This window comes from Geotrypetes seraphini, chromosome 3 (genome assembly GCF_902459505.1).
Source record: "Geotrypetes seraphini chromosome 3, aGeoSer1.1, whole genome shotgun sequence".
Classification (NCBI taxonomy): Eukaryota; Metazoa; Chordata; class Amphibia; order Gymnophiona; family Dermophiidae; genus Geotrypetes; species Geotrypetes seraphini.
The window spans coordinates 130,741,175-130,769,171 of record NC_047086.1 but is presented as its reverse complement, the minus strand read 5'-3'; the positions used below and the strand labels follow the sequence as shown (position 1 = coordinate 130,769,171).

Here is a 27,997-nt window from a genome sequence, read left to right as displayed (position 1 = left end):
TTTTCTTATAAGCAGAGGCATGGGAGAAAACTTACATACTCAGGACATCCTGCAAAGAAAACAGCAAAGCACCTTTCACTTTCTAATCACTGTCTAACCCCACTGGCTTTTTATTTTGGGCTGCTGATCTGGAGATGGACTGAGGATGGTGAATCAGCAGTAATCCCAGGACAATATCCCCAGTTTCTGATGTGCGCTTGGGTTACAAGGTGAGCTGGGACTCTGATTATGAGCAAAATAAGAGAAGTTATCATGAACCTGATTGCCTTCAATTTGATTTTTTTTTTTTAAGATCTCAGATTTGCTCATGAATATTTATCAAACCATAATAGTGAAATGTTTAAAGAACTATCACTAGCAACAAGTACCCCAATGCTTTAGTTACTATCTGTAACAGAAGTTCTCCGTGAACAGCAGGATAAGTCATCCACACAGCGGGAAAATGTCTTTAAGTTTATTTTTGCAGAAAAACTAAAAGATTCTTATGCTGAACCACTGAATTACATGAAATGATTTTTTGTTATTGTTTAACCTAGAATGGAGCATTTGATTCCAAAATATGTTGTATTAACACTAACATAGATTTAGAAGAAAAAAAGTGCTTTCTTCCATATTAAGTAGCACAGTATATCAAATGAATTTGCATAGCAGATAATGGACATCACTAGAATGAGAGGCTGGATGTTCCGTACTTTCTCTGTGACAGAACACAAATTAGATGGGTGCTAGGGTTTTCTTATTATTGTACTGTTACAACTGTTTATTGACTTGATCTCAGATTGTTTTCCATACATTATATTTAATGTATATTTATGAATTGTATTTTAATATAATATAGTTAATTTCTGTTTATATAACACAGATTTATGAAGCTGTGTTTCTGTGCACTGCAAGGCATTATGGCCATTTCTACCTCCACTATGAGGGGACGCTGAAAAGTTCTCAACCCAACCAACAAAGTCGGGGCAGTCTGTTATACACTTAACACCCCCCTCCCCCACCCCCTTTTACAAAACCGTAGCGTGTTTTGTTTTTTTTTTGTGCCAGTCGTGGCGGTAACAGCTCAAGCACTCATAGAATTCCTAAAAACCGTGCTATGTTTTTGTAAAAGAGGAGGGTTAGTCCAACAATTTTCCACTTTTTTTGTTCTGTATTTTTCCGACAGAATGATTAAAAAATAATAAAAAGCGGAAAATTGCTATACTAAGTATATAGCCCTCGATGGAGACTGCCCCAGCTGTGTTGGTTGGGCTGAGAACTTTTCGGTAGCCCCTCGTATTACCACTGATCATTTCTACAGCGCTACTGCAGCACTGTGCATCACAAGAAAGTGCATCAATGCACAGTGCTCGGGTGGGGGAATTACAGAGGGGGTAATAAGACAGATATTGGTCCTTAGCAAGTGGGTTGGAGTTTGGAATTGAATACTGCTCGAGTCAGGCAGTTTGTTCCTGGCATATGGTGCAGCAAAGTAGAAGTAGATTCCTATAAATTTAGGATTAGATTTTATACAGCAAGTACTGTAAACTTCTCGGATTGCATCTTCTATTTAGTAGGTGTGACTCAGAAATAAGTTTTCCAATAAGACTGGTATGGCCAAAAGGCGACATCTTGATGCTTTGCTTCATAAAACAATTTTGGAACTTTTACTGCTTGCCAGATGTCATTGGGAAGGGTGAGGCGTTTTGAAAAAGAGAGCACTTGCGGTTTTGTGTATGTTTCTAATGTGTTCAACTAACGAAGGCCAAGGGAAGGGAAAGGATTTGAACGGCACGACTGGAAACTGTAAAGCTCTATGGCATATGGTTTGCAGTTCAGCTCCTGGGAAATGTGATTTTCACGAGTCTCGGCTCGGCACTTGGTAGGAAAGAACAGATTATAAAATTATCAGATGAAGACCAGAGCAGTTTGACAAAGATAGGCAATTCCTGCTCAGTGGAAGTGAGAGGCAGCTGGCACCGAGTTTCAATTACTGTATCACACTCCCTTTGAGGGTACGGCCCATCAGTGTCATTGTGAAGGTCATCGCAGACTGCTCAGACATTTTAAGAGTTATATATGCGTGTATAATTTTCATTTTCTTATTATCATTTTCTGTAGCTTGTTGGGAACTCTGAATAAAAAATACATAAAGGGAAAAAAAAGAAAGTGAATTCCAATTTCCACTTTCACCAGTCCAAATGCAGACGCCTTGAAATGTGTTACAGCGATTAACTTTTAGGGGCAGTTTGAAGTGATTGTTCACACTGAAATGAACTCTCAATTGTGCATTTATTAGGACTTTTCTATGGATACATCTATTGCTAAACATTTTCCCAGACACACACAATGGAAAACAAAAACCTTTGGTATATCTGGCTTTAATTTATTAATTCATGTCATAAGTTTTTGGGAATCAAGGCATTAGACAAATGTACATATCTTAAACATCTCTGGGGGATCTATGGCACCAAAACTTAGATGCCAGGAGGCGCCCTGCTGACGCATAAGTTAACTGAGAAACGCCGTTTAACATGGTAAAGAATGGTACCTACTTAGGTGTTTTATGGAACTTAATGCCACTATGGACATGGCTAACATCAGACGTGGTGTTAGGCTCTGTATAGATGTGATTCATGGAATAGGTAGGCACCGGAAAAGTAGGCCCAGAAAACCCTGGCCTACATATCTGGTGCCTGTCTTTCTGGAGGCATAATTCTCTATAAGTCACCATCACATGATTGACACACAATTGGCAATTGCTTTTTAGGTGGCCACCAATATCAGTGCCCGACAAGTATCCAGGCTCTAGCTTTGACTTAACCAGTTTGCTTACTGTTCAAAGAAGGTTCCAGTATCAGCATTTCTCTTTAATAATTTTAGCAATGACTTGTATTAATTCTACTATCCCAGTATCACTGTATGCATATACTCCCAGATTCTATATATTGTGCCCAGATTTTCGTGTCTAAGTTTGAACCCTGCCGGCAAAACCTCTGAACATCCCCAGCAGGAGGGATGCCCAATCCCTCTTGCTGGCAGCCACCCGAACATCCCTGGCAGGAGAGATGCCCAATCCCTCCTGCCGGCAACCCCCACTAACACCCCCACTCCCCAAAACCCACCCGGACCCTTCTCCGTACCTTTTAATGGCAGGCCAGCCTGAGGGATGTTCACTCCCTCTGGCCGGCAGGCCCGCCTCTTCCAAATAGTGGGCCTTCCCCTTCCTGGTGTATCCTGGGATGCACCAGGAAGGGGCCTAAGGCCCTGATTGGTCCAGGTGCCTAAGGACCCTCCCATAGGAGGGGCTATAGGCACCAGGGCCAAGTGGAGTTTTAGGCCTCTGTCCCAGTGCATTCTGGGATGTACTGGGAGTGGCCTGAGACTCCAATTGTCCAGATCCCTATGGCATATGCAGTGATGTACATTTGACATGTAATAGATGGTCCCTGCTCTGAAGAGCTTACAATCTAGTTTGGACAAACAGACAGGACATATAGAAGTAGAGTTGTTCTTTGCAGAGAAAATCAGAGGGCATGCCCAAGACAACCACCCAAGTGCACCCACCAGTCAGAGGCCACACAAAAACGGGAAACAAAGACACCAGAAACAATGTAGGAGGGCTGTGTGCACCCCCTCCAGATGAAAGATCAGCTGAGAACAAGGCGAGTCAACAAATATCTATCCAGAGAACTGCTCATTCCAACCAGACCATTTCAATGGGGGAGGGAAGCAGCAAATACCTGTGCAGATACAAAATTAAGTATCACATCTTGTTCAAGAATTTTAAGGCACTCTGGTATACACTGTAGAAAAACGGATCACAAAAAGTAGACCATGCAAATACTATTATTATAGATCTATATAATTAAAACGAGCCATGGAAAACAAAATTTATTGAACCACATTGGAGCAAATGACCAAAAGAATGTTCCACTGTTGGTTTGAAAACCATTATTAAACCAACCAACCATTATTATTAACCATTATCAGTTTAGCAGGCAGCAGGCTAAATATTTTGACTGCTGTTATTTCAAGTCCTCCAACAACTTTTGCCACTCTAATAATGATAATAGTTTATTTTTATATACTGCCAAACCATCAGTTCTTGGCGGTTTACACAATAGTAATTACATCAAGTAATTAAAATACAGATCCAAATAACAATATCTTATAAAAGAAAATAACACAATTCAATAAAAGATACTGACTAACAAAGTACAACACTAATTTATTGAAAATAAAATATGCATAATACAGATTATTTATACTAAAATAGATAAGCAACTTTAAACCTTACTCCATAAAAATAAAAATCCGCCTATCATAATAATTTTAAAATATTGTTTAAATAGATATTGTTTAAAGTATTGTTTAAATAGATAAGTTTTAAAATCTTTCCGAAATTGATGGTAAGTGAGGGCTGGAGTAATAAGAGCATTCAAGCATGAATTCATTACTCCTGCTTGAAAATCCAGTGTCCTATCTAAAAAATTCTTAAAACGGCACGCTTTCGCTGAAGGAAAATGAAACCAACCGGTTCTACGTGTATTTTTTTTTTCATTTTAAAAATCTGAAATGAGCAATAAGATAAGATGGAGCTAACCTAAATAAAACTTTATAGCAAATACATCCAAATTTAAACAACAATCTAGCCTCGAACAGCAACCAGTGAAGTTTTTGATAATATAAGCTGATGTGATCATGTTTTTTTTAAATTAAAAATCAAACGAATAGCTGTGTTTTGAATTAATCTTAATCGACTAGTTGTTTTTTTTTTATGAGCACCCAAATAAATAATGTTACAATAATCTAATATTGAAAGAATTGATGATTGAACCAGTATTTTAAATGATAGAAAATCAAAATATTTTCTGATGGTATGCAACTTCCAAAGAGTAATAAAACATCTTGTGACCAATAAATCTGTATGAACCTTAGATGATAAAGTACAATCTAATGTAACTCTTAATATTTTTAAAGTAGGGAGTATTGGATAAGTTTGACCATTTACATCATTTCAGTAAGCTTATCATTAGGGCTAGCCAGAAAAAACTTTGATTTATCTGGATTCAATTTCAATTTGAAACTAGGGACTCCTTTTATTAAGGCGCGCTATGGGGGTTAGCATGTCGGACATTTCATAACGCGCTAATCCCCGCGGCAGCCTAAAATCCTAACACCTCATCAACGGAGGCGTTAGGTACTAGCGCGGCAGGCGCTTTAACGCACGGTATTCCGCGTGTTAAACCGCTACCGCGCCTTTATAAAAGGACCCCTAGAAGTCCAGAATCCCACTTGTGTAAGAATGAAAGAAATTTGATTTAAAATTTCTGGTGTAAATGCAATTAAAGGGATCAACATTGAAATATCATCTGCGTAAATGATTTCCCCAATGAACATGCATTGAAAGCAGTGCATGCAACTAGATCTCATGCATATTCATTGGGGAAATCCTGAAAACCCAACTGGATTCCGGCCCTCGAGGACTGGAGTTGCCCACCCCTGCTCCAGATCTTACATAGGAATCCTTTTATTAAAGTGCATTAACCAATTTAGCGTGTGCTAAAGATTAGAGCGTGCTAAATGCTAAGATGCCCATAGGAATATAATGGAGGTCTTTGCATTTAGCATGCACTAATCCTTAGCGTGCGCTAAATTGGTTAGCATACCTTAATAAAAGGACCCCATAATGAGCACTGTCTTCCTTTACAGAGATCAGCCTCATCCCTCCTTTGGATCTGAATTTTCTACAGGGTTGATAGACCTTCCAAAGATTGTGAAAACTTAAAGGAACAGACCCATATAAGGTCTGGTCATTGGTGCACTGTAGATAACACTTTATGACAGATTCGTTGTTGAATTGGGAGTCAATGTAATTGCTTTAATATTGGCGTAATATGCGCTATCCTTGGTATTCCAAGAATTAACCTTGCCGCAGAATTCATCAGCTATTGTAGTGCTTTGCATTTGGCCTTGGTCAAATCCAGGTAGAGCATATTGCAATAATCCAGGGATCTCAAAGTACCTCCTTGAGGGCCGCAATCCAGTCGGGTTTTCAAGATTTCCCCAATGAATATGCATTGAAAGCAGTGCATGCACACAGATCTCATGCATATTCATTGGGGAAATCCTGAAAACCCGACTGGATTGCGGCCCTCAAGGAGGGACTTTGAGACCCCTGCAATAATCCAATTGTGTTAATATCAATGCCTGAAGCACAGAACGAAAGTCATATGGCAGAAGCATTGATCTCAACCAATAGAGTAAAATGGAGGAATGACTGAAGAAAGCTGATAGAACATGAGGACATATGAGAAGTGGAAAGACAGTGACTCAGACTTATAGAAGCTATAAAAATAGCTACAGACCTTTATGTGAGGAGGGTAAAAAGAGAAAAAGGACACCAATAAGGTTCTTCACCCAAGTAGCTGAGAAAATAAAGGCAAAAGAGCTGTCATTCATGAAATACAGAAAAACGCAAGAGGAACACAGAAAAGAATACCAGATAAAAATGAAAAAAGTCAAGACAAATGTACATCTAGCACAAGCACAAGAACAAATAGCTAGAAATATAAGGAAGGGGAGACAATAATTTTATCAGGTATATTAGTGAAAGTAGGAAGGCTAAAAATGGAATTACAAGACTGAAAAATTCTATGGGCCACTGTGTGGAGAGTGATGAGGAACATGCTCCACAAATATTTCTGTTCTGTGTTTACGGAAGAAAATCTTGGAGAAGAAAAATGATCAGCTGGCAAAGAGAAAAGAGTGGATAGCATAAGAACATAAGAATAGCCATTCTGGGTCAGACCAATGGTCCATCTAGCCCATATCCTGTTTCCAACATTGGCCAATCCAGGTCACAATACCTGGTAGAAACCTAAATAGTAGCAACATTCCATGCTACCAATCCCAGACACAGTAGTGGCTTCCCCAATATCTATCTCAATAGCAGACTGTGGACATTTCCTCCAGGAACTTGTCCAAACCTTTTTTAAACTTGGATACGCTAACTATTGTTACAACATCCTCTGGCAACGAGTTCCAGAACTTAACTATTCTTTGATTGAAAAAATATTTCCTCCTTTCATTTTATAAATATTTCCATGTAACTTCATTGAGTCTTTGTACTTTTTGAAAGAGTAAGAAATCAATGCACTTTTTACCTGCTCTGCACCACTGAGGATTTTGTAGACCTCAATCATAGCCTTCTCTTTTCCATGCTGAAGAGCCTTAATCTCTTTAGCTTTTCCTCATTTGAGAGGAGTTCCATTCCCTTTATCATTGTAGTCTCTCTTTTTCAATTTTTTTTTTTTAATTCCACAAATAGGATTCATTTTCAAAAAAGAAAAACATACAAAAAGTAATCATAATTTCTAGATGGCCATCTATGCTGATGATCAGTAATTTCTCTAAATCTCAAGGGTATGTGTTAAAAATGTGGTTTAGTGGCAAGATGGTCATATGACGTGGACATTTTTCTGCCATAATTAAACATTTAAGAATACGTCCAGAGCACAGTTTGGACATTTGGGGCTAGACCTGTTTTAATAATGAATAAGGACCATAAAGGTTCCCTAAGTCACCAGATGACCACTGGAGGGATATAAACATGGCCCCTCCTCCCACAACCTCAGTGCTCATTGACCCCCCCCTCCCATCCCCCAAAGATGTGAATGAAACAGTACATTCCTGTCTTTATGATAACTTCAGTTGTTATGGCCAGTTCTAGTTGAACAGCAGGCAGATTCCTAGCGTAGCCTAGTAGGTAATGTAGTCAACCATGGTGATAGGGATTCAGGACCATATCCCACTCTAACTACACTTATGGTGGAATATGTGAGTCTTCTAAATCTCACTGTACCTACATATAGGTGATATCTGAAGACTTAAGGGCTTTTGATGTGGAGTACAGTTGGGTAGAGTAGGTTTTGGGTAGGTTTGGGTAGGCTCATCATACACTATAAAGGGGTTATGGTGAGATGTGTCCCCTAAGGTGCCCCACTGCTCTGCAGGAATGTCTCTGTGGCCAGTCTACTAAAACTGCTGGCCCCTCCTACAACCCAATAACTTGTTTTTTTGTGGTTTTCTTTTGGACATGTTTTTAGGTTGTTGAGTTTTGGGATTTTTGTTAAAAAATTGTTGAAAACGATAAATGCACATCTGAAAAATGACTTAGATTGTGAGGTCATTTGGGACAGAGAAAGTTTCTACACTGGTAATAAATGTAAACTGCTTTGGATGTACCAACAGAAAGGCAGCATATCAAATCCCCACCCCTACCCACATTCACAACGCTATTAAAATAATAAAGGGACAACTCTATAGGATTGATGATGATGATGATATAATCAGAAAATAAATAGTCAGGTACAGTACTTCACATTTCCATTTATAACCAATATTCATCATAGCCTCTAGGTAATTTCATTTCATTGGCATAATCTGCTCTTGCATTCTTTTAGATCAACTTGTCATTTTTTAGGTCCTGGTGTATGCAAGATTTTTGTTTTAAACATTTATACCTTGCTTGGAGCTTCCAGAAAAGCAGCGAGTCAAAGTTTACATAAATAAATTAGAGTTCACCTCATCAGATGCTCTCCAGAATATCTTCTCTGACTGAATAATTAACGATTCAAGAGGGTACTGCACTTATCCTTCCTTTTTTGTAACTAAATAGTAGAAAATGATAACTCCCAATACAAACTGTTTCACGTTCTGCAGTTTCACTGTCCTCATACAATACAAGGGGGTGCTGAAAAGTTCTCAGCCCAGCCAAGAAGGGAATGACGTGGAGCCATGAAACTTACATATTCACCCCTATGTTCAACACACTTGTAACCCTTCCAAAAACACTCTGGTCACTGAAATACTGCTCTGCTGCTGCAATCATCTCCAAATCACTTGAAAATTGTTGCCCTTTCAAACTCTTTTTAAGGTTTGGAAAGAGAAAATAGATGGAGCAAGATCTGGTGAGTGGAGTGGATGGTCTATGCACTGAAACCCCAAATGCATCAAAACATTCATCATTTTGCCAGCCTTGTGAGCAAGTGCATTTTCTTGCAAAAAGAGAACTCCTTTCTGAAGCTTCCTTCTCCTTTTTCTTTCAGTGCTTCCTTTAATCGGCACAGCAAGTTACAAAAGTATTCTGCATTAACTGTTTGGCTCCTTTGGATGATAGTCCATCATTACAACACCTTCCTGATCTCAAAACACTGTGGTTAACAAGACTAAGAATGTTATAATGCCTCTGTACCGCTCCATGGTGTGACCTTAATTGGAGTATTGTGTTCAGTTCTGGTCTCCTTATTGCAAGAAAGATATAGCGGCACTAGAAAAGGTTCATAGAAGGGTGACTAAGATGATAAAGGGGATGGAACCCCTCTCGTATGAGGAAAGACTTAAAAGGTTAGGGCTCTTCAGCTTGGGAAAGAGACGGCTGAGAGGGAGATACGATTGAAGTCTACAAAATCCTGAGTAGAATAGAACGGGTAGAGTAGATCGATTTTTCACTCCTTCAAAAATTACAAAGACTAGGGGACACTCAATGAAGTTATAGGGAAATACTTTTAAAACCAATAGGAGGAAATATTTTTTCACTCAGATAATAGTTAAGTTCTGGAACGCATTGCAAGAGGTTGTGGTAAGAGCAGATAGCGTAGCTAGTTTTAAGAAAGGTTTGGACAATTTCCTGGAGGAAAAGTCCATAGTCTGTTATTGAGAAAGACATGGGAGAAGCCCTGGATCGGTAGCATAGATTGTTGCTACTCTTTGGGTTTTGGCCAGGTACTAGGGACCTGGTTTGGCTACCGTGAGAACGGGCTAATGAGCTTGATGGGCCATTGGTCTGACCCAGGAAGACTATTCTTATGACCTTTGGGTCTTGAATTTCCTTGGCCTTGGAGAACCTGGATACCACCATTGCATAAACTGTTGCTTTGTCTGAGGATCATAGTAGTGTATCCATGTTTCTTCAACAGTAACTAGTTGTTTAAAAATGTTGGCATCAGCTCACTGAAAATGCTGCAAAATCAACTTGAATGTGTCCACTCAATGTCATTTCTCATCAGCATTCAAACATTTGGGCATCCACTTGGCTGACAGCTTCTGCATACCCAGCTGCTCATGGATTATACAGTACATCCAACATGAATAATTATACAGTACACCCAATACGTTCCCTGGATATCTGTAGTGTCTCAGCAATTGTTTTAGATGATATTCACCAATCTGCTAAAATCAGGTCATGGACCTGATCAACAATTTTCAGAGTTGACACTGTTTGAGGCCTTCCAGTTCTTGCTGCAACTTTAGACTCAAAAATCTCCATGCTGAAAGTTTGCACACCAGTTCTTCACTGTAGAGTATGATGGGCATTTGTCACTCAATATTTGTATCATATATTCATGAATTTCCTTTGGAGTTTTCTTCTGCAGGAATAGTGTGGAATGAAAAGTGTGGAATTTTTAGGTATGGAACTCTGAGCCATCATGGAATTTCATGATGGCTCAGAGTTCCATACCTGAAAATTCCACCCTTTTCATTGACATGGTTCAATCCATGATCTGAAACAATGTCAAAACATAGCATTACGATTATGCAAATAGGCACTTTGCAAAATAAAATAGCTACAGTAGCAAAATAACGCTCAGAATTTAGGAAGTTGGTTGGGCTGAGAACTTTTCAGCACCCTCATAATTACCATGCAATCTACTCAAGGTGAAGCTTTTGTGAACAAATGATTAATGTTAACTCATTTTCTTTCTGGTGCAGTATTCAGTCTACAAAACTATAACACAAATGCTTTTTCCTATTTGCATTACAATTGAACTGTTGTTGTTCAAGTACATTATAATGCTTGATGGTCTGAAGGACTGCACTGCTGGCGTTTTGTGAGATTAATTAATTTGCTGCCTTGCTTATTGTGAAAGAAGCGGTGAATGATGCAGCATTATCCCCAAGGCCCAAATGCTGCTATCAACTGACATTTTCTAAGCATGAACCCTGAAACACTTCTGTCTTTTGTTCAGGCTGCCTGCTTTTCATATCTTTTAAGTAGCAATAATTTGAATTTATAGAATGTCTTTCATCCAGACAGGATAACAAAGAGATTTTTTGCAAAGTAATACTTCAGAAGTACTCGCTGGATGGGAAAAGCAACACATTTCTGCTTCCAACAGAGAAAAAGAAATGTTATAATATTTTTTTTACAGCTATTAAGAGGGGTTATAATGTAATGGAAAGTTACTAATAATCACTATTGCGTCACTGCAAGCTAAAGCTGTCAATATGCTTTATTAGTAACTAAGGGCCATTTCATTAAAGTGTTGTAAGATTTTGCATTTACCACAACATAAGTATGAAATTTAAGGTAAGGTAAGTTCAAAACCTGTTCAGTAAATGTGGGGGATGTGGCAAGCATCAACCTTGCATTTAGGAGTTAATTATATAGAAACATTGAAACATGATGCCAGATATAGGCCAAATGACCCATCCATTCTGCCCATCCGCAGTAACCATTATTTCTTCCTCTCTCTAAGAGATCCCACGTGCCTGTCCACGTCTTCTTGAATTCAAATACAGTCTCCGTCTCCACCATTTCCTCCGGGAGACTGTTCCATACATCTATATATGTTTGTATATGCACATGCAGGCTATGTATCTAAGCACTATTCTGTAAATATGTACATATCTACGATAGCGTGAGCATATGCATGGGCAGATTCTGGGTGAAGTGTGAATAGGGTGCACATTTACTCATGTACTGTACTTCCTTATTCTGTAACTTGTCACCTACTATTAGGTTACTAGAAACTAATTCTATATATGTCGCCAATAAAACCCGTGATGAAAAAAACTGCACTTAGCATTGTTCTATTAACCACATCTCAAGTTAGGCAGATTCTATAAACAGCGCCTACATTAGGTCCCACTAGGTAGCCTAATTGAAGCCGCCTAGTGATGCTTACGTTGGGGATCTGCGCCTAATTTTTATTTCTTAATTTGCTTAATCGGTGTGATAATTGACCATACCAGTTTTCAGTCAATCAAAAAAAAAAAAAAAAAGCATTCATTAAACAATTTAAGAGTTTGGCGCCAAACTCTTAGGATGATTAGCAATGCCTAAATGGAGGTGCCCTCCCATGCCTATGGATGCCTAATGAAACTCATCTGGTTATGAGCGGAAAATAGGCATGGTTGACTTAGGTGTCAGTAGGCGTCTAACTTAGGCACCACCAAATTAGGCAACTGAAAAGCTGGCCTAATGGAATGGCACCTTTGTCTAGGATGCCTAGTGATGCTTAAGTTCACTTCAGGCACCACTGGGCATGATTCAAAATAAAACATTCCTATTTAAGGGCGCTTTTGATCTGTAACCTAAACCTTCTGTAGAGTTTAACTTTCAGATGGGTCCCTCTCTCCTATTGTCCTACCCTCTCCTATCCTGATATGTAGTTCTCCCGCCTCACCTTTTTCGTTACAGTTTGACTGTTTGCCATACTTTATATAACCCATTTTTATATTTTTACATGTATACCGCTTAGAAGCTTGATAAGCGGAATATCAAATTTTAATAAAACTTGAAACTTTCTCGTATAAATGACACCATTTTTTGATTGACAACTGGTACTCACCAGATCTGGGGCTAGCAATAGGGTCCCCCACCTCCAAAACTTTTTAGAATTTTTTGTACTTTGGTGAAGCTCCCCCGGCTTGTTTTTTTTGGGGTTTTTTTTGCACCAAAACGCTGTCATGGTGGCCATCTTGGGTATGATTGCATGTGATGATCTTAAGCTGGCCAAGCAGGTTGAAAAGGTGATGGCAAAAGCTAGAAGGATGATAGGATGCATAGGAAGAGGTATGGCCAATAGAAAAAAGGAGGTATTGATGCCCCTGTATAAGACTCTGGTGAGACTTCATTTAGAATATTGTGTACAATTCTGGAAACTGCACCTTCAAAGAGATATAAACAGGATGGAGTTGGTCCAGAGGAAGGCTGTACAATTAACAATACTAGACATATCTTTTGTTTACCTATAATTTAGCTAGCTCCTCATGACCATAACCCTCTGAATATGACTACTGTAGCTGGATTCAATACTGGTGGCTGGATATGGCCCCAGCATTGAATTTCTGGGTTTACTGCTGACCATGGGAGGTAGCTATGCTCCGTCCCCATGTCTGAATATCAGGCTTACTGTCCACAGATATATGACACCTAAACTGTGGCGCCCACTTAAAGAATTGCCGCCTAAACGATTTGCTTCAGGTTTTGCAGAGGCCAATCAAGTTTCAAGTTTATTTAAAAAAAAATTTATACCGCCTAATCAGACTTCTAGGTGGTGTACATCAGTGAAAAGGGAATTATGTAAGGTACATTTAAGATGGAAATAAAATATCTGAATTTGCAAGTAAGAACATCACTAGGGAAAGTTAGTACAACAAACAAGTAAACAGGATGAACTCAAACAAGAGGAAAAGGGCATAGGACTTCAATATTGAGAGAAAAAGAACATAGAAGGGGCAAACAAGAGGTAAGGAGAGGGCATGGTAGGAAGACAATGAATAAGATGAAGACAATGAATAAAATCGGGGCATCTCAGTTCATAGATCTTATCTTGAATTACCATGTTTCACCAAAAATAAGACACTGTCTTATATTAATTTGGGGCCCAAAAAAGGCACTAGGTCTTATTTTTAGGGAGGTCTTATTTTTTCCATGTAATGATCATCTCTCCCTTCCTCTCCTCCACCCCAATTATTCCTATTTCTTTTCTCTCCCGCACATGTGCAGCATCTTTCCTCCCATCTCACCCATCCCCTTGTGCAGTATCTTTCTATCCCTCCCTTCCTCCCAGCCCCCGTGTAGCATCTTTCTATCCCCCCACCTCCCGCAACCCCCCCTCCCTGCTGACCCATCTCTCCCTCCCATACTAACTACAAGACAGAAATACCTTATAAAAGCGCTGGCAGAAATCTACACAGGTTGCTTCGCGGCCTTCTATCTTCTATCTATCTCTGCCACATTGCTGATGATATCATCAGTGATGCAGTAGAGGAATGCCCGGGAGATAGAAGGCCACGAAGCAGCCTGTGTAGATTGCTGCCAACACTGTTATAAGGTATTCCTGTTTCACAGTTCGGATGGGAGGGAGAGATGTGTCAGCAGGACGGGGTGGGGAGTGGGGTGCGGCGACAGGCAGGTGGGGGGAAGCGCTTCTGCTGAAGGTGACTAGGGCTTATTTTCGGGGGTAGGGCTTATATTAAGACCTACCCTGAAAATCATGCTAGGGCTTATTTTCGGGATAGGTCTTATTTTTGGGGAAAAGCTTCCTGTAAAAATTGAGTTGGGAGGGGGCATCTGCACATGCACGGCAGAATGGGGCGTGGGGCAGGCAAAACTGGGCGGACCTGTGGGCGTAGCCATGAGTCCGGATTTTCCTTCAGGAAAATCTGGTAACCCTATTAATAGGATTACCATATGGCTCCAGAAAAAGGAGGACGGACTGAGACACCCAGGTTTTACTTTCATTAAAAGCAATGGAAGTAAAACCCGGATGTCTCAATCCGTCTTCCTTTTTGTGGAGCCATATGGTAACCCTACTCATTAACACAAGTCAGCAGGCGCTGAAAAGCAGAGCCACGTGCAAAAATCAATAGTAGCTCAATATTAGGACCATCTTGGTTCATGCCCTATGGATAATTCCTTGCCTACCTAAGCTGGTACACAAGATAATGGGAAGTAAATTTATTGGAATCCTGGTCCCCTGCTTCTCAACCTGCTATGCCAACCACTAAGCCAACGCACACCTCTGACATAATCTTTGTTTTACAAATGCCAACATGAAAATGCAATCAAGAAATGAAAATAGATCCACTTCAAGTCACATACACAAAAATTACCTTCAGATGTTAATGTTGTACATGGGGATAGGCAGCCTTCTCGGTATGAAATCTCTGTATGTGACCAGATGCTATTTATGATATAACTGCTTTTTCTTTGAGATGATATTCTTTTTACCTTCCCTTCATATTTGTGACTGAGCTCTTTCTTCCTTCTTCTAAAGCAAAAGCAGATTGAAAAGGCCAAGGGAAAGGGGAGTTGACACCTCAAGGTCAGCCATCAGAGTCTAGGCATGGAATATTTTGCTAAAAATAATACTTATTTTTCCTGAGATTGATACCAGAATCATTAAACTCCAGCTCCTGCCAGGCATGATGATATTTGATGGCACAATTTTGATCCTACAAAAAACGATTTGATACTGCCATCTCTTCATGACCTTTGATTCTGTAACTGACAGCCGTAAAACACAGTTATGCCATGATTAGCATCATAGAAATTCCAATAATCGTCTGCTTCCGTCAGACCGAAGTCATTTACAAGAGGGGATCCTGTTTACTACAGTGTTTACCTTTGAGACCTAATTATATCTCATCAGGTCAATATTTCATCCAAGGATTGTCAACCTGGCCCAGTTTGCCTCTAGCTGCTGAGTATAACTGTCTTAATCCTTCCCAAAGATGATGATGAAAACTCAACACATTTTTGGAAAGAACAAACGAGTGATTCCACTCCACTCAGTATTTTAAAACCTTTATCATATCTCCTGTGAGCCATCTATTCTCCAGGTTCAGGAGCTCTAGCCACTTTAGCCTTTCCTCATAGCGAAGTCATCCCATCCCCATTATCATTTTTGGTTTTCTTCCCTGTACCTATTCTAATTCCACTATTAGGGGCATTTTCAAAACTCAAAAACATCCAAAAAACTGTTTAAATTAGCACTTTGGCTTTTTTCAGCAAAACGTCTTAAGTGTTGATTTTTGAAACAAACATTTAGAAATATAAGACAGATATAGTAACATAGTAGATGATGGCAGATAAAGACCCGAATGGCCCATCTAGTCTGCCCAACCTGATTCAATCTAAAAATTTGTGTGTGTGTGGGAGGGGGGGGTCTTCTTCTCCTTAGCTATTTCTGGGCAAGAATCCAAAGCTCTGCCTGGTACTGTTCTTAGGTTCCAAGTACTGAAGTCTCCATCAAAGCTCACTCCAGTCCATCTACACCCTCCCAGCCATTGAGGCCCTCCCCAGCCCATCCTTCCACAAATGGCCATATACAGAAACAGACCGTGCAAGTCTGCCCAGTACTGGCCTTAGTTCTTCAATATTTACTATTATTTTCTGATTCTAGATCTTCTGTGTTCACCCCACGCTTTTTTGAACTCTGTCACCGTTTTCCTCTCCACTACCTCTCTCGGGAGCGCATTCCAGGCATCCACCACCCTCTCCATAAAGTAGAATTTCCTAACATTGCCTTTGAATCTACCACCCTTCAACTTCAAATTATGTCCTCTGGTTTTACCATTTTCCTTTCTCTGGAAAATATTTTGTTCTACGTTAATATCTTTCAAGTATTTGAACGTCTGAATCATATCTCCCCTGTCCCTCCTTTGCTCTAAGGTATACATATTCAGAGCTTCCAGTCTCTCATCATACTTCTTTTGTCGCAAACCTCCTATTATTTTCGTTGCCCTTCTCTGGACCGCTTCAAGCCTTTTTCTATCCTTCTATACTAAAGAATGTGTATAAGAAGAGGCCTCAGTAACGGAGCCCACGCACAGTCGTATTCACAGACTGAGGTATTTGGCTGTGGTTTTTCTATCCTTCGCCAGGTACAGTCTCCAAAACTGAACACAATACTCCAAGTGGGGCCTCACCAACAACCTGTACAGGGGCATCAGCACATTTGTTTGTCTACTGGTTCCGCCTCTCTTTATACAGCCCAGCATCCTTCTGGTAGCAGCCACTGCCTTGTTGCACTGTTTTTTCACCTTTGGATCTTCGGACACTATCATCCCAAGGTCCCTAACTCTATCCGTGCATATCAGCCTCTCCCCTCCCAACATATATGACTCCTTCCGATTATTAATCCCCAAATGCATTACTCTGCATTTCTTTTCATATGTTAGAGGTGTGCTTTGGGCAGAAGTTGGATGGACTTTGTGCTGGTTTAAAAACTTGGATGTCTTACAGCAATAATTGAACCACTTGCAAGGTATCCTTTGCAGAGCCTATTGCTAGCTCCAGAAATCACCAAAAACTCAATTTGGGACACTCCCCCACCCCCACACACACTGGTGCTTTTGCCTGCCTCAGCTCACACTGCAGCTGGGATCTGGCGAAGACCACTGCCTCTTAAAAGTGTCCACAACGCTGCAATCTTCAGGCTGCCAGTCAGACCAAAGTCAGACTGAGACCTCAGAACCCCACAAATCCACGTGCTGTGATGAGGGAAGGAACACAGCTGGTACCCGCTAAAGCCCTTCACGGACTGCTACTGTGCCAAACAGCCTGCGCTCACGCTTCTGGGGAAATGGTCCTTGAGCTCCACAAGTGGAAATGCAGGCCGGCTAAACAGTTTCCCTGCTAGCTACAGACTTCTGCTCAGAGAGTCTGCGTCTTCTCCCAAGCTGAGCCTCACAGGTCAGATAAAAGCCCGAAAATATTAATATATAATCAGAGCTGATCATAAAGACACCTTCTCAATTCCCTTGCAGAAGTAAACAACTGAGGAGATAAGGCACAGTCAACTGAGGAAGGAGATGGAACAGAAAGATGAGAGTGACATCTTTCTGCAAGAAACTTGTGGTTTCGGGAATATAACTCAATCGTCAAAACTCATGTTCCTTTTGCACTGGAACTTTTCCTGAAATTCCAATCTCACTAAGGATAGGGAGGGAAGGATGGAGGGTCAGCAGGGGTTCGGCTGCGAAGTGCGGGGGGAGGAACGGCAGGGGGGGGGTTAAAGAGTTGTAGGTGAATCCCAGGGCTAGAACTTATTTTTGGGGTAGGGCTTATATTAAGACCTACCCCGAAAATGATGCTAGGGCTTATTTTCGGGGTAGGTCTTATTTTCAGGGAAACACGGTAGTTGAGATTTTAAGATCTGTTTCAAATCAAGCGCCTAGATTGGGACTTTTTATGAAAATAAATGTAACTGTTGGTTGATATTGACATCTCACTTGTCTTTTTTTGTCTGTTTGTCATATATTGAGGCAAGATTTCTTCTTTTTTCTGTTTTACTCTTATCGAATAGCATTTAAGGTGCTTATGCATGTAAGTGTTACTTTTAGTGCATATACATAGGCAAAGGGGCACCTAATCTCATCTCCCTAACTATACTGTAGAATTGCCCTTCTCATCACAGCAAGGATTCCCATTTAGTTGAATCTTTGAAGTTCCTCTTCCCTTTCGGATGAGGTGTCTACAAAGCTCAAGCACTTAACTAAAATATATTGAAAGCGTGTCAAGGATATATATTAAGACAGTGTTAATTTGTTTTTTATTTCTCCCCAGTATATAATGATGCTGCTATGGATAATGAGTACAGGACTGGAGCTGAGCCTTATTGTACCCATCAGTTGGGCTCAAAGTGGGGGAGATCTGGTAGACACAGGATCAGGGTTGATGGCCGAAGAGTCATTGGTCAAAACTGAAGAATCTAACAAACAATCATCAGACCTAAAGCACTGCAGTCTCACATTTTTTACCCCAGGGCCTTCAGTTCCTTGCAGGGCCACAAATGAGGCACCGGTATCCCAGGAAAACCTAGCATATCTCAAGGAGCTTTTCCAAGATACACACAGGATCATTCAGAACCTCCACCATACCATCAGCTCAGAGGCGGGTCAGTTCAGCTATCAAGATGCCATTGTAGAAACCATCACAGGCATCGGAGAAGACAACCAAGAATTCTACAGAAACTTACATAAAGTCTCAGACGAATTATATACAGAAATGGAAGATAGCAATCCTAACATTTCAGAGGAAAAAAAGAAGTAGGTAACTAAGTTATGCTTCATATTAGATGCTAAGATAGTTATAAGATGAAACTTGCACAGTATAGATCATACAGGTGTGACAGAGATAAAATGGAACTATTTCAGTTAACTAAATCAGGTAAGCAACTGATAACTTGAATAAACTGGTAATATTAAAAGGGATGTTTTCATACTAATTCCCTTCTCAGTTTTACTACATAAAGAATAATATTGAAACATTTAAAAAAGATAAGTTTAGCATATGGTGGACTGGCCTTTTCAAAATTCAAGGAAAGTAAACAGAGAATACTTGGCCTAACCCTGAACTGACCACTTAAAACTCAGAAAAGAGCAAGTTCAGAAGTATAGAAATAAATAATTCAACTGCTAAATGGTTTGCAACCATTTGCATTAGACATTTGAAATTATACATTCTCCACGCAGCTGAATATTGACCTCCTGTGGTGACTCATAAGAAATTAATTTTGACTTGTGAACATTTCACTAACCTACTTCAGTCAAGGGTTGATTTACAATAGTGTTATTTCTGTCCACCGTTATCTCTGGTAACCTCCTTCAAAATAATGCCAATAAATAATGCCACTGCTATAAAGGTTGTGGTTAATGGGTACCTCCAAATCAAGAGGTTCAGGACTGAATTTTACATATGGTGCCTAATCAAATCATCACTGAAAAAAAATTAAGCTTAAAGTTAAGCATGGTTTATAGAATAGCGCTTATTCATGGGACTTGCACCTAACTTTAGGAGCATCTATTTGCACCAATGTAAAGTTAGACTTGGATGCCTCTTATTAATACTAAATTTGATCCAACACAAACAAAGGGAAACAAACTGATAAACTAGCAAAAACATCTGAATGTAAATTATGACTATGTCCCAATAAACAATGACCCACAGACTAATATGAAATTCAAAAAGTGTAAGATTAAGTTGAATAGATTCAAAGGCTTTGTGCTCATAGATCAGCTTGTTGCAAGAAATAAACCATGAAGTTACGAAGAACTAGTGGTTATCTTCAATATTCTAGTCACAGCACAGTGATACTTGAGTGTCCCAAGCTCTTATAAATAAACATAATGGTGAAGTGCAGCTATTGTATAATAATGTGATCCTCGGCACAATTATGTTTATTTTATAAGAGATTGGGACACTCAAGTATCACTGTGCTGTGACTAGAATATTGACGATAAACACTAGTTCTTCGCAACTTCATGGTTATTTCTTGTAACAAGTTGATCTATAAGCTCAAAGCCATTGAATCTATTAACTTAATCTTACACTTTTTGAATTTCATAATAGTCTGTGGGTTATTGTTTATTAGGATATAGTTTTATTAATTACATGCATAACTTTGAGCAACATTCCTGATTGGCCCATGATCTTCCCATATCTGCACCCTCTTTTTTGGCGGATCGTACGCATAAATTTATATGCATAAATTTACTAATAATTACAAAGATGTCTATTATCAGCACTAATTGATTCATGATTCCATTAAGTTTCATGCACAAATTGGGCCTGCATCCAAATTTGTGTGTGCAGCTCAAAGTGCCATATATAGAATTTGGAGGTTATGGAACAATTTGACTAGTTGAAGGCAGGCCCAAAAATATGTCATATCAATATGCAGTTACCTTCATTTATAACTGGGAGTGTGGCCTAGTGGTTAGAGCTGATGCCTCGGCACCCTGAGGTTGCAAGTTTATCCCATGCTGCTCTCTGTGACTCTGGGTAAGTCACTTAACCCTCCATTGTCTGCCAGGACTATGGTTACCAGATTTTAATTGATTAAAATCTGGACCCATGGCCCTGTCCCAGGCCTGCCTAGATCTGCCCAGCCCCGCCCTGTTATACCCTTGTCACGCCCCAGCCCCGCCCCCTCAACCTGTTCTCATTGGGAGGGAGGGCATGCACGTGATGTTACCATGTTGCATCTGCGCATGCACAGATGCCCTCCCGACACAATCCCAAAGAAGCTTTCAAAACCTGGACAAAGTGCCAAGTTTTGAAAAGCCGTCCAGACGCCCAGAAATGTCTTCTAAAAAGAGGATATGTCCCAGTAAATCCAAACATCTGGTATTCCTAGCCAGGACAGATAGGAAAAATATGCCCGATTACTATTCAATGTATTGTAAACCGCTTTGGGTGACTCTCAGTCACATTTAATTTCAGGATTACCCTCAGACATGTTTCCTATTTTGCTAGCAGAGGCTTATGGCTTGTTTCTATGGTAATTACCGTATAAATTCAAATATAAACTGGGATTTTTGAGCCAAAAAATTGGCCCAAAAATGGGGGGTCCAGGTTTATATTCAGTTCAATGCCCCCTCCTAGAATTTTTTTAAGGCTGCCACTGCCAGGCTCTGCCCCTGCCTCCCTCCCTGCCCTAGCCTCATACGGTACCTCATCTTGGCGATCCGCGGTGGAGGTGCAGCAGGCAGGAGCGAACTTTACAAGTTCCTGCCCTGCTGCCGCGAGTTCCTTTGACTGCTGAGCGACACGAGCAGGAGCGTGATTTGGCACTGCTGCTCATTACTGAGAGGCATCCTTACTGGCTCCCGTGAATTCTCACGGGAGCCAGTAAGGATGCCTCTCAGTACTGAGCAGCAGTACCAAATCACGCTCCTGCTCGTGTTGCTCAGCAGCTGAAGGAACTCGCGGCAGCTGGTTAGCAGCAGGGCAGGAACTTGTAAAGTTCGTTCCTGCCCGCCGCGCCTCCACTGCGGATCGCCAAGATGAGGTACCGTATGAGGCTAGGGCAGGGAGGGAGGCGGGGTAGAGCCTGGGAGGGAGGGAGGTGAGAGTCTGATGGGGAAAGGAAGGAAGGGTGCTGGGTGCAGAGCCTGACAGGGGAGGGGGGAAGGAAGGGGGCTGGTGCAATGCCTGACAGGGGAGACAGGGTAGGGTGCTGGGTGCAGAGCCTGAAAGGGGAGGGGAGGATGGAAGGATGCTGGGTGTAGAGCTTGACAGGGGAGGGGGAGGATGGAAGGGTGCTGGGCGCATAGCCTGACAGGGGAGGGGAGGAAGGAAGGATGCTGGGTGCATAGCCTGACAGGGGAGGGGAGGAAGGAAGGGGCTAGGTGCAGAGCCTGACGGGGCAGGACACTTGAATATTAAGCCGCCCGACATATATTCAAGTCAATCATTTTTCCTCCTTTTGGGGGAAAAGGGGGGTCTCGACTTATATTTGGATCCACTTATATTCGAGTATATACGGTGTCTTGGTCATAGAGGTAATGATGAAAGTGCTAGCAGCCAAACACAATGCTGAGATAGTAACATAGTAACATAGTAGATGACGGCAGATAAAGACCCGAATGGTCCATCCAGTCTGCCCAACCTGATTGAATTTAAATTTTTTTATTTATTTTTTTTCTTTTCTTCTTAGCTATTTCTGGGCAAGAATCCAAAGCTTTACCCGGTACTATGCTTGGGTTCCAACTGCCGAAATCTCTGTTAAGACTTACTCCAGCCCATCTACACCCTCCCAGCCATTGAAGCCCTCCCCTGCCCATCCTCCACCAAACGGCCATACACAGACACAGACCATTCAAGTCTGCCCAGTAACTGGCCTAGTTCAATATTTAATATTATTTTCTGATTCTAAATCTTCTAAACGCTTCTTTGAACTCAGTCACAGTTTTACTCTCCAATTTTTTGCATAATTTTGTTTGGTCCGAGGTAAGTGCCCAAAATACAAAAGCAACTGGCTAACCCCAAATAGGGACCAGCATTGAATATTGGGACTGGGCACGGCCAAGCTAGGCTCAGCAAGTGGCCTTGCCCAGTGCACATAAACCTCAGCTGAGCGGTTATGCGAGGTTCTAATGGTAGTTTGGTAATGGAATAAAGGAAAAGCAACTAGTTCAGAGTCAGAGGTGCAATTTCTCTAGAATACTTTATTGAACATAAAATCAAAACAAAACCTTCAATAGGCTCCTTCAGGTTTGTATCACCTGGTATCCTGGCAGCATTTAGAACACAAACAATAGTCAGTTCCCAGCTTACTGTTTCCATAAGAGAAAAAAAAAAACCCCAAAACTGGTTCTTAATGTAAAGTTTTCTTCAAACACAAAAACTTTCCAGCCTTGTCTTAAGGTAATACACATTCCACATTTTCTCCCAGCTGCCCCAACAGGAAAAGATCAGCTTGTTTCCATACTTTCAATAATGGGCTGCTCTGTTTCCTCTATCTCCATATCATGTGCACAGTCTTCATCAACTAACTCAATGTCCTGCCTAAACACAGTTTCACCACTCTCTGAGACTTCTGTATCATCCACCTCTGCCTGATCTGGTAGCCAGGAGGTAGAATGTGGCTTCTTAATTCCTTGGGCTGGCAATTTGTAACTTGCAACTGGCTGACTGACTCTGGCTTGCTCAGTTGAGAGCCAGTGTGTACTCTGAGGCTGGTGCGCCCACTGCTTCTGGAGCTGGCTCCCCTGCTTTGAGAAAGTTACTCTCTTTTCTCTCACTGCAGAAAGCTGATTAATCCTTCCTGCAGGTGTGTTGGTGTAGCCTGCTTTCACAGAGCTCCTCACCTGGCCTAAACCAATTTGGGACTGATTGGAAGTGGCTTGTATTCTAGCTCTGCTCCTTTCTGACCCTGGCTCTAGACCTGCTGGGAAATGTAGTCTTTCCACTTGTTTCTTTATACCTGGCTTAGGTAAAGCTAAACCAGATCTGCCTGCTTTAGGCAAGGCTTTAGGAGGTTTCATTGCTGGAAGGCTTGGCTTGTATGTATTCCTAGGGGCTGCTTTGGGACTCTCCTTAGCAGGCTTAGGAATACTTTCAAGGGTTTTAACCTCATTTCCCTTTTCTGGCAAGGCTTCCTCACTAGGAACAGGGGTCGCCCTATGGCAATATTCAGATCTAATTCAACTGCTGGCAATCAGCATTTAAAAAAAAAAAAAAAAAAAAGCACTGGCCATCTCGAACTGAATGCTGAGCAGTAAGCATTTAAAAATGTGACCTTCACACCAGGAACTATTCAACGAGTTATAGAACAACCACTTGATTTGGGAAATCTTTCGGAAATTATAGAAACAACTACACCGAAAATTGATGAGAGATCTACTTTGCTTGCTTCATTTGTATTTCAGCAGGATCTTAATGCCGTAATGAAGTTATATTTCCGCAATGCTCAGACTCCTTTCATGGGTCAGCGCATTTGGGTTTATCCTGATGTCAATAAAGAGACACAAGAAAGGAGGAAATTATTTCTACTTATGAGGCAAGAGACAAAGGATTTGGGGGATATTTTTCAATTGGCATGTCCATATAAATGCCTCATTAAATATTTGTGAACAAAATATACTTTCTTTGTTCCAGAACACCTCAGGAGCTTTCTAGACATGAAAAAGATTATCAAGGAATAAGTGGATTCTATTGTATATGAGAGGAGCTGTTCACGTTAAAGCCAATTCTTGATTAGTTTTTTTTTACTTTTTATTGTATTAAGTCCCTAATTGGACCCCTCCCCCTAATAGCTCTTGTAGTGGGGTCTAAGAAGAATTGAATTTGTTTCACCTTAAAAATTATATGCTTGTAAAATTTATTTATTCGCATTACCTGCACAAGTGCATTGCTTGTTATGATTTTCAAATAAATAAATATTAAAGTAAAAAAAATATGTAGGAAAGCCATACCACTGCAATACCTGGATGAAATAATCAAACACCTTCTCCACATCCAGTGCAATTTCCAACAGTGGTGATTGGGATTGTTGAGAACATTGAATAATATCAGCAAGTAGTCTGGAATTATCGCTAGATAGACGACCAGTCATAAAGCCAGTCTGTTCCGGATGTACGAGTGTGTCCAATACCAGCTGCAATTTACATGCGATTACTTTAGCAAAAATCTTGGCATCTGTATTGATGAGTGATAGAGGTCGATAGTTTTTAACATCCGTAAGATCTTTACCAGTTTTAGGAAAGACTATAATAGTCGCTTCTGTGAATGTCCCACTTCCTTGATCGGATTCAATTAGAGCCAAGAAAAAAAGCATAAAGATGCAGCAGTAGATGAGGAAGAAAAATTTGGTAAAACTCTGATATAAGGCCATCAGGTCCAGGGGCTTTCTTTTTGGCAAGTGAATGAATGGCCGCAGAAACATCATCTGGTTGAATCGTTTTGGATAGGGCCTCCACTTGCAAATTTGTCAGAGAAACCTGAGGTAATGTTTCCAAAAAGTCTGAAGATAAGGAGGAACCATCAGTTTCAGAGGAGTAAAGGGATTTGTAGAATTGTTGGAATGAACCAACAATCTGCTTGGCATCCGTTAGTGTGGTCCTAGAATCATCAGTTATTGCAGCAACATATGTTTTGGAGGACTTACCCTTCAGGTATTGGGCTAAGGTGTGGCCACATCTATTATTATTTTCAATATAGTAAGTGGCATCAATGACATCTACTCACCATTGTTCCGACTGGCGAGAGGTACCAGACAGGGTTGTCCGTTATCTCCTCTATTATTCAACCTTGCTGTGGAACCATTACTCCTTGCATTACGCACACATAAGAACATTACTGGATTTAAATTGGGCTCCTTTGAAGTAAAGCTATCAGCATATGCGGATGATGTTCTCATATATGCCTCACCAACATATCTACCACATATTATTGAGGTGATTCCCTCATCTCTGGGCATAAGCTCAATTTATCCAAATCAGAGATTATGCCTATCAACTGTCCGGAGGCTTGTGAAAATGTTAAAAAACTGGGTTTCCACTGGGCATAAGATAAGATCAAATACCTAGGAGTCTTCTTTGGACCCACGATGGATGATACCTTAACATACAATGCTGCATACATCATGGATAAGGTAAAAAGATCCCTGGCAACATGGTCACCACTTAAGCTCTCTTGGTGGGGGCACCTGGATACTATAAAAATGATAGTTGTACCTGTTGTTAATTATGTATTATCTATGATTCCTTCTCTTTTTCAAAGGTCCTTCTACAAGAAACTTGAATCCCTGCTTGTCGACTTTCTCTGGAATCACAAAACACCACAGATCAGTCTTTTGAAACTCAAAAGCTCTAAAGCAAATGATGGCGTCTCCTTTCCAAGTTTTTTTTATTATCATGTTTCCTTTTTGTTGAGGCAGGGTGCCAAATGGGCCTATACTTCACAGTCTGTCATTTCACCTCCTTGGCTTCAACTGGAGACTAACCTCACTAATATGCAACTGAAATATGCACATGTCATTAGTCTCCCTCCACCTATCAACACAAACCCTATTTTGCTCTCTACAATGCAGGTGGTTAGAGTAGTGGAGGCCTATTCAGAAGTCAAATGGGAGAATTCACTGTTAGCTTCTTTATGGAACAACCCTCAAATTAAGATTCAAAACAATCTTGTTTCGTGAAAATCTTGGCAAGACCTTGGCATCTGGAATGTGAGCCAGCTTTTTGATGGTCATCATTGATTCACCTTTGCCACCATTTCCAGAACATATGGCTTACCTCCGTCCCAATTCTTTAAATGGCTTCAACTTACTCATGCTATTAAAAAGGATTTCCTGCCGACCCACTCGGGCATTGGTCATCCCTCCTTTCTATCACATTGTGAAAAAATCACCTTCAAAGTTAAAGAAGCCTCTCAATAGTATAAATTAATTCAACTTTGTAAATTCTTAGCTGACCAGAGATTGGAAATGGCCTGGCATGAGGACCTGGATTTGACCCTAGACGTAGAAGAATGGAATTCACTCTGGTTGTCTACTGGAAGGATTCTTCATTCATCTACAATGAGGCAAACAGCTTTTTTTTTGTCCTTCACAGAGCATATTGGACCCTACATCGTATTGCTAAAATTGAAACTTCGCTTTCTAATAAATGCTGGTCTTGTAACATTGGAGATGGAACCCTTCAACATATGCTGTTCGATTGTTCCCTACTGAGGAAATTTTGGAACCGTATTTGGGATATGATTGAAGCTGCATTGGCTATTGGTCAACCTCTATCTTATGCTATTATCATTTTGGGGATGCTGCAACAACCTGTTCCCTTTCTGTTCCTGAATCTCTCCTTCTTAGAGGATTAACTGTCTTGGCGTTGAAAGTGATACTTTCTAATTGGAAGGACTTATCCTCTGCCTCATATTCTGCCTGGTGGGCCAGCATCTCTACTATAGTGAAATACGAACGTATTTACACTGAAAAGTTTGGCTCCATGCAAAAATTTTATGAAGTATGGGATCCTATTCTGGAGTTATAGTCCTCACAACCTTTTTGTCATTGTGACTACTTTTGAAGATGCTAGTCTATTCTTCATTAGAAACTTCTAAGTCTAATCCATACCTTTTGACATTGAGATTTCTGATGTTTCACTTATCTTTACGGCATAGTGCTCTCATTTAACTGTCTAATTGTGCTGTATCTTACTGTTCTTTTTCCTTGAATTATTTTGTATGGTATCGCTCTCTTCCAGTATTGTCTGCTAACCATGATATCGATTGGTTCTTGACATAGATAATTTGTTTTGGATTTTTGCTATTGCTGTTCTTTATGTTTCACTCATGAATGTTATGTTACTTTGTGTTGATAAACATCAATAAAAATATTGAACTAAAAAAAAAAAAATGTGAAAAAAAAGTGACCTTCTGCGGGCAAAGGTGACTAAAATTATCTGAACCAACAATGAGGTTTTAACTAATTCTGTTTAAGCAAACAATTTGTAGTACAACAGTTCAAACCCACCCCTTTTATATGAAAAAAAATTAAAAGTTACAGAACATTTAACCATTTCAGGCTGTTTATCGACCCAGGACATTCTCAACAATTGGGATCTGCTACTTTAGTCACCTTTCCCCAGAGACAGTCACAAATCTGTAGAACCTCTTTCTTAATGAGGCTGCTGTGTTATTGTTTTCTTCTCTGGCCAGGCTGAAGAAAGACTTCCTGATGATGGAATATTTGCTGAAAATAACCAGCCATCTTGCTGACCAGTTAGACACTTCCTCACAGGATCTGGATATGGTACTCACTCAACATACAGAGAAATCCATGCTCCTGGCCTACGGAAGCACTGTGAAATCTTGAGCAAAATAACAGATCAAAGACTGCCTGCAATGACGAGCTCCATGAAGCCAGAGAAGAAAAAAATGGTTTCAAATAGTGTTCATAAGACATCAGAAAGAAATAAATTTCAGCTATTTTATATT

General features: G+C 40.4%; 1 protein-coding gene across 1 annotated transcript; it reads left to right on the top strand.

Moving 5' to 3' along the window:
* Positions 1–4: 4 nt before the first annotated feature.
* On the top strand, positions 5–27,995 carry LOC117358076. Its single transcript, XM_033939530.1, has 3 exons — positions 5–209; positions 18,344–18,825; positions 27,719–27,995. Exons 2-3 carry the CDS (start codon positions 18,350–18,352, stop codon positions 27,873–27,875), a joined length of 633 nt encoding a protein of 210 aa, XP_033795421.1. The 5' UTR covers positions 5–209; positions 18,344–18,349; the 3' UTR covers positions 27,876–27,995.
* Positions 27,996–27,997: the final 2 nt, after the last annotated feature.

Bases quoted from the DNA above. Each gene is read 5' to 3' on its own strand.
- LOC117358076 (XM_033939530.1), top strand. From the start codon at position 18,350: ATGATGCTGCTATGGATAATGAGTACAGGACTGGAGCTGAGCCTTATT. The intron at 18,826-27,718 runs GTAGGTAACTAA...TTCTCTGGCCAG, and splicing joins ATTTCAGAGGAAAAAAAGAA to GCTGAAGAAAGACTTCCTGA.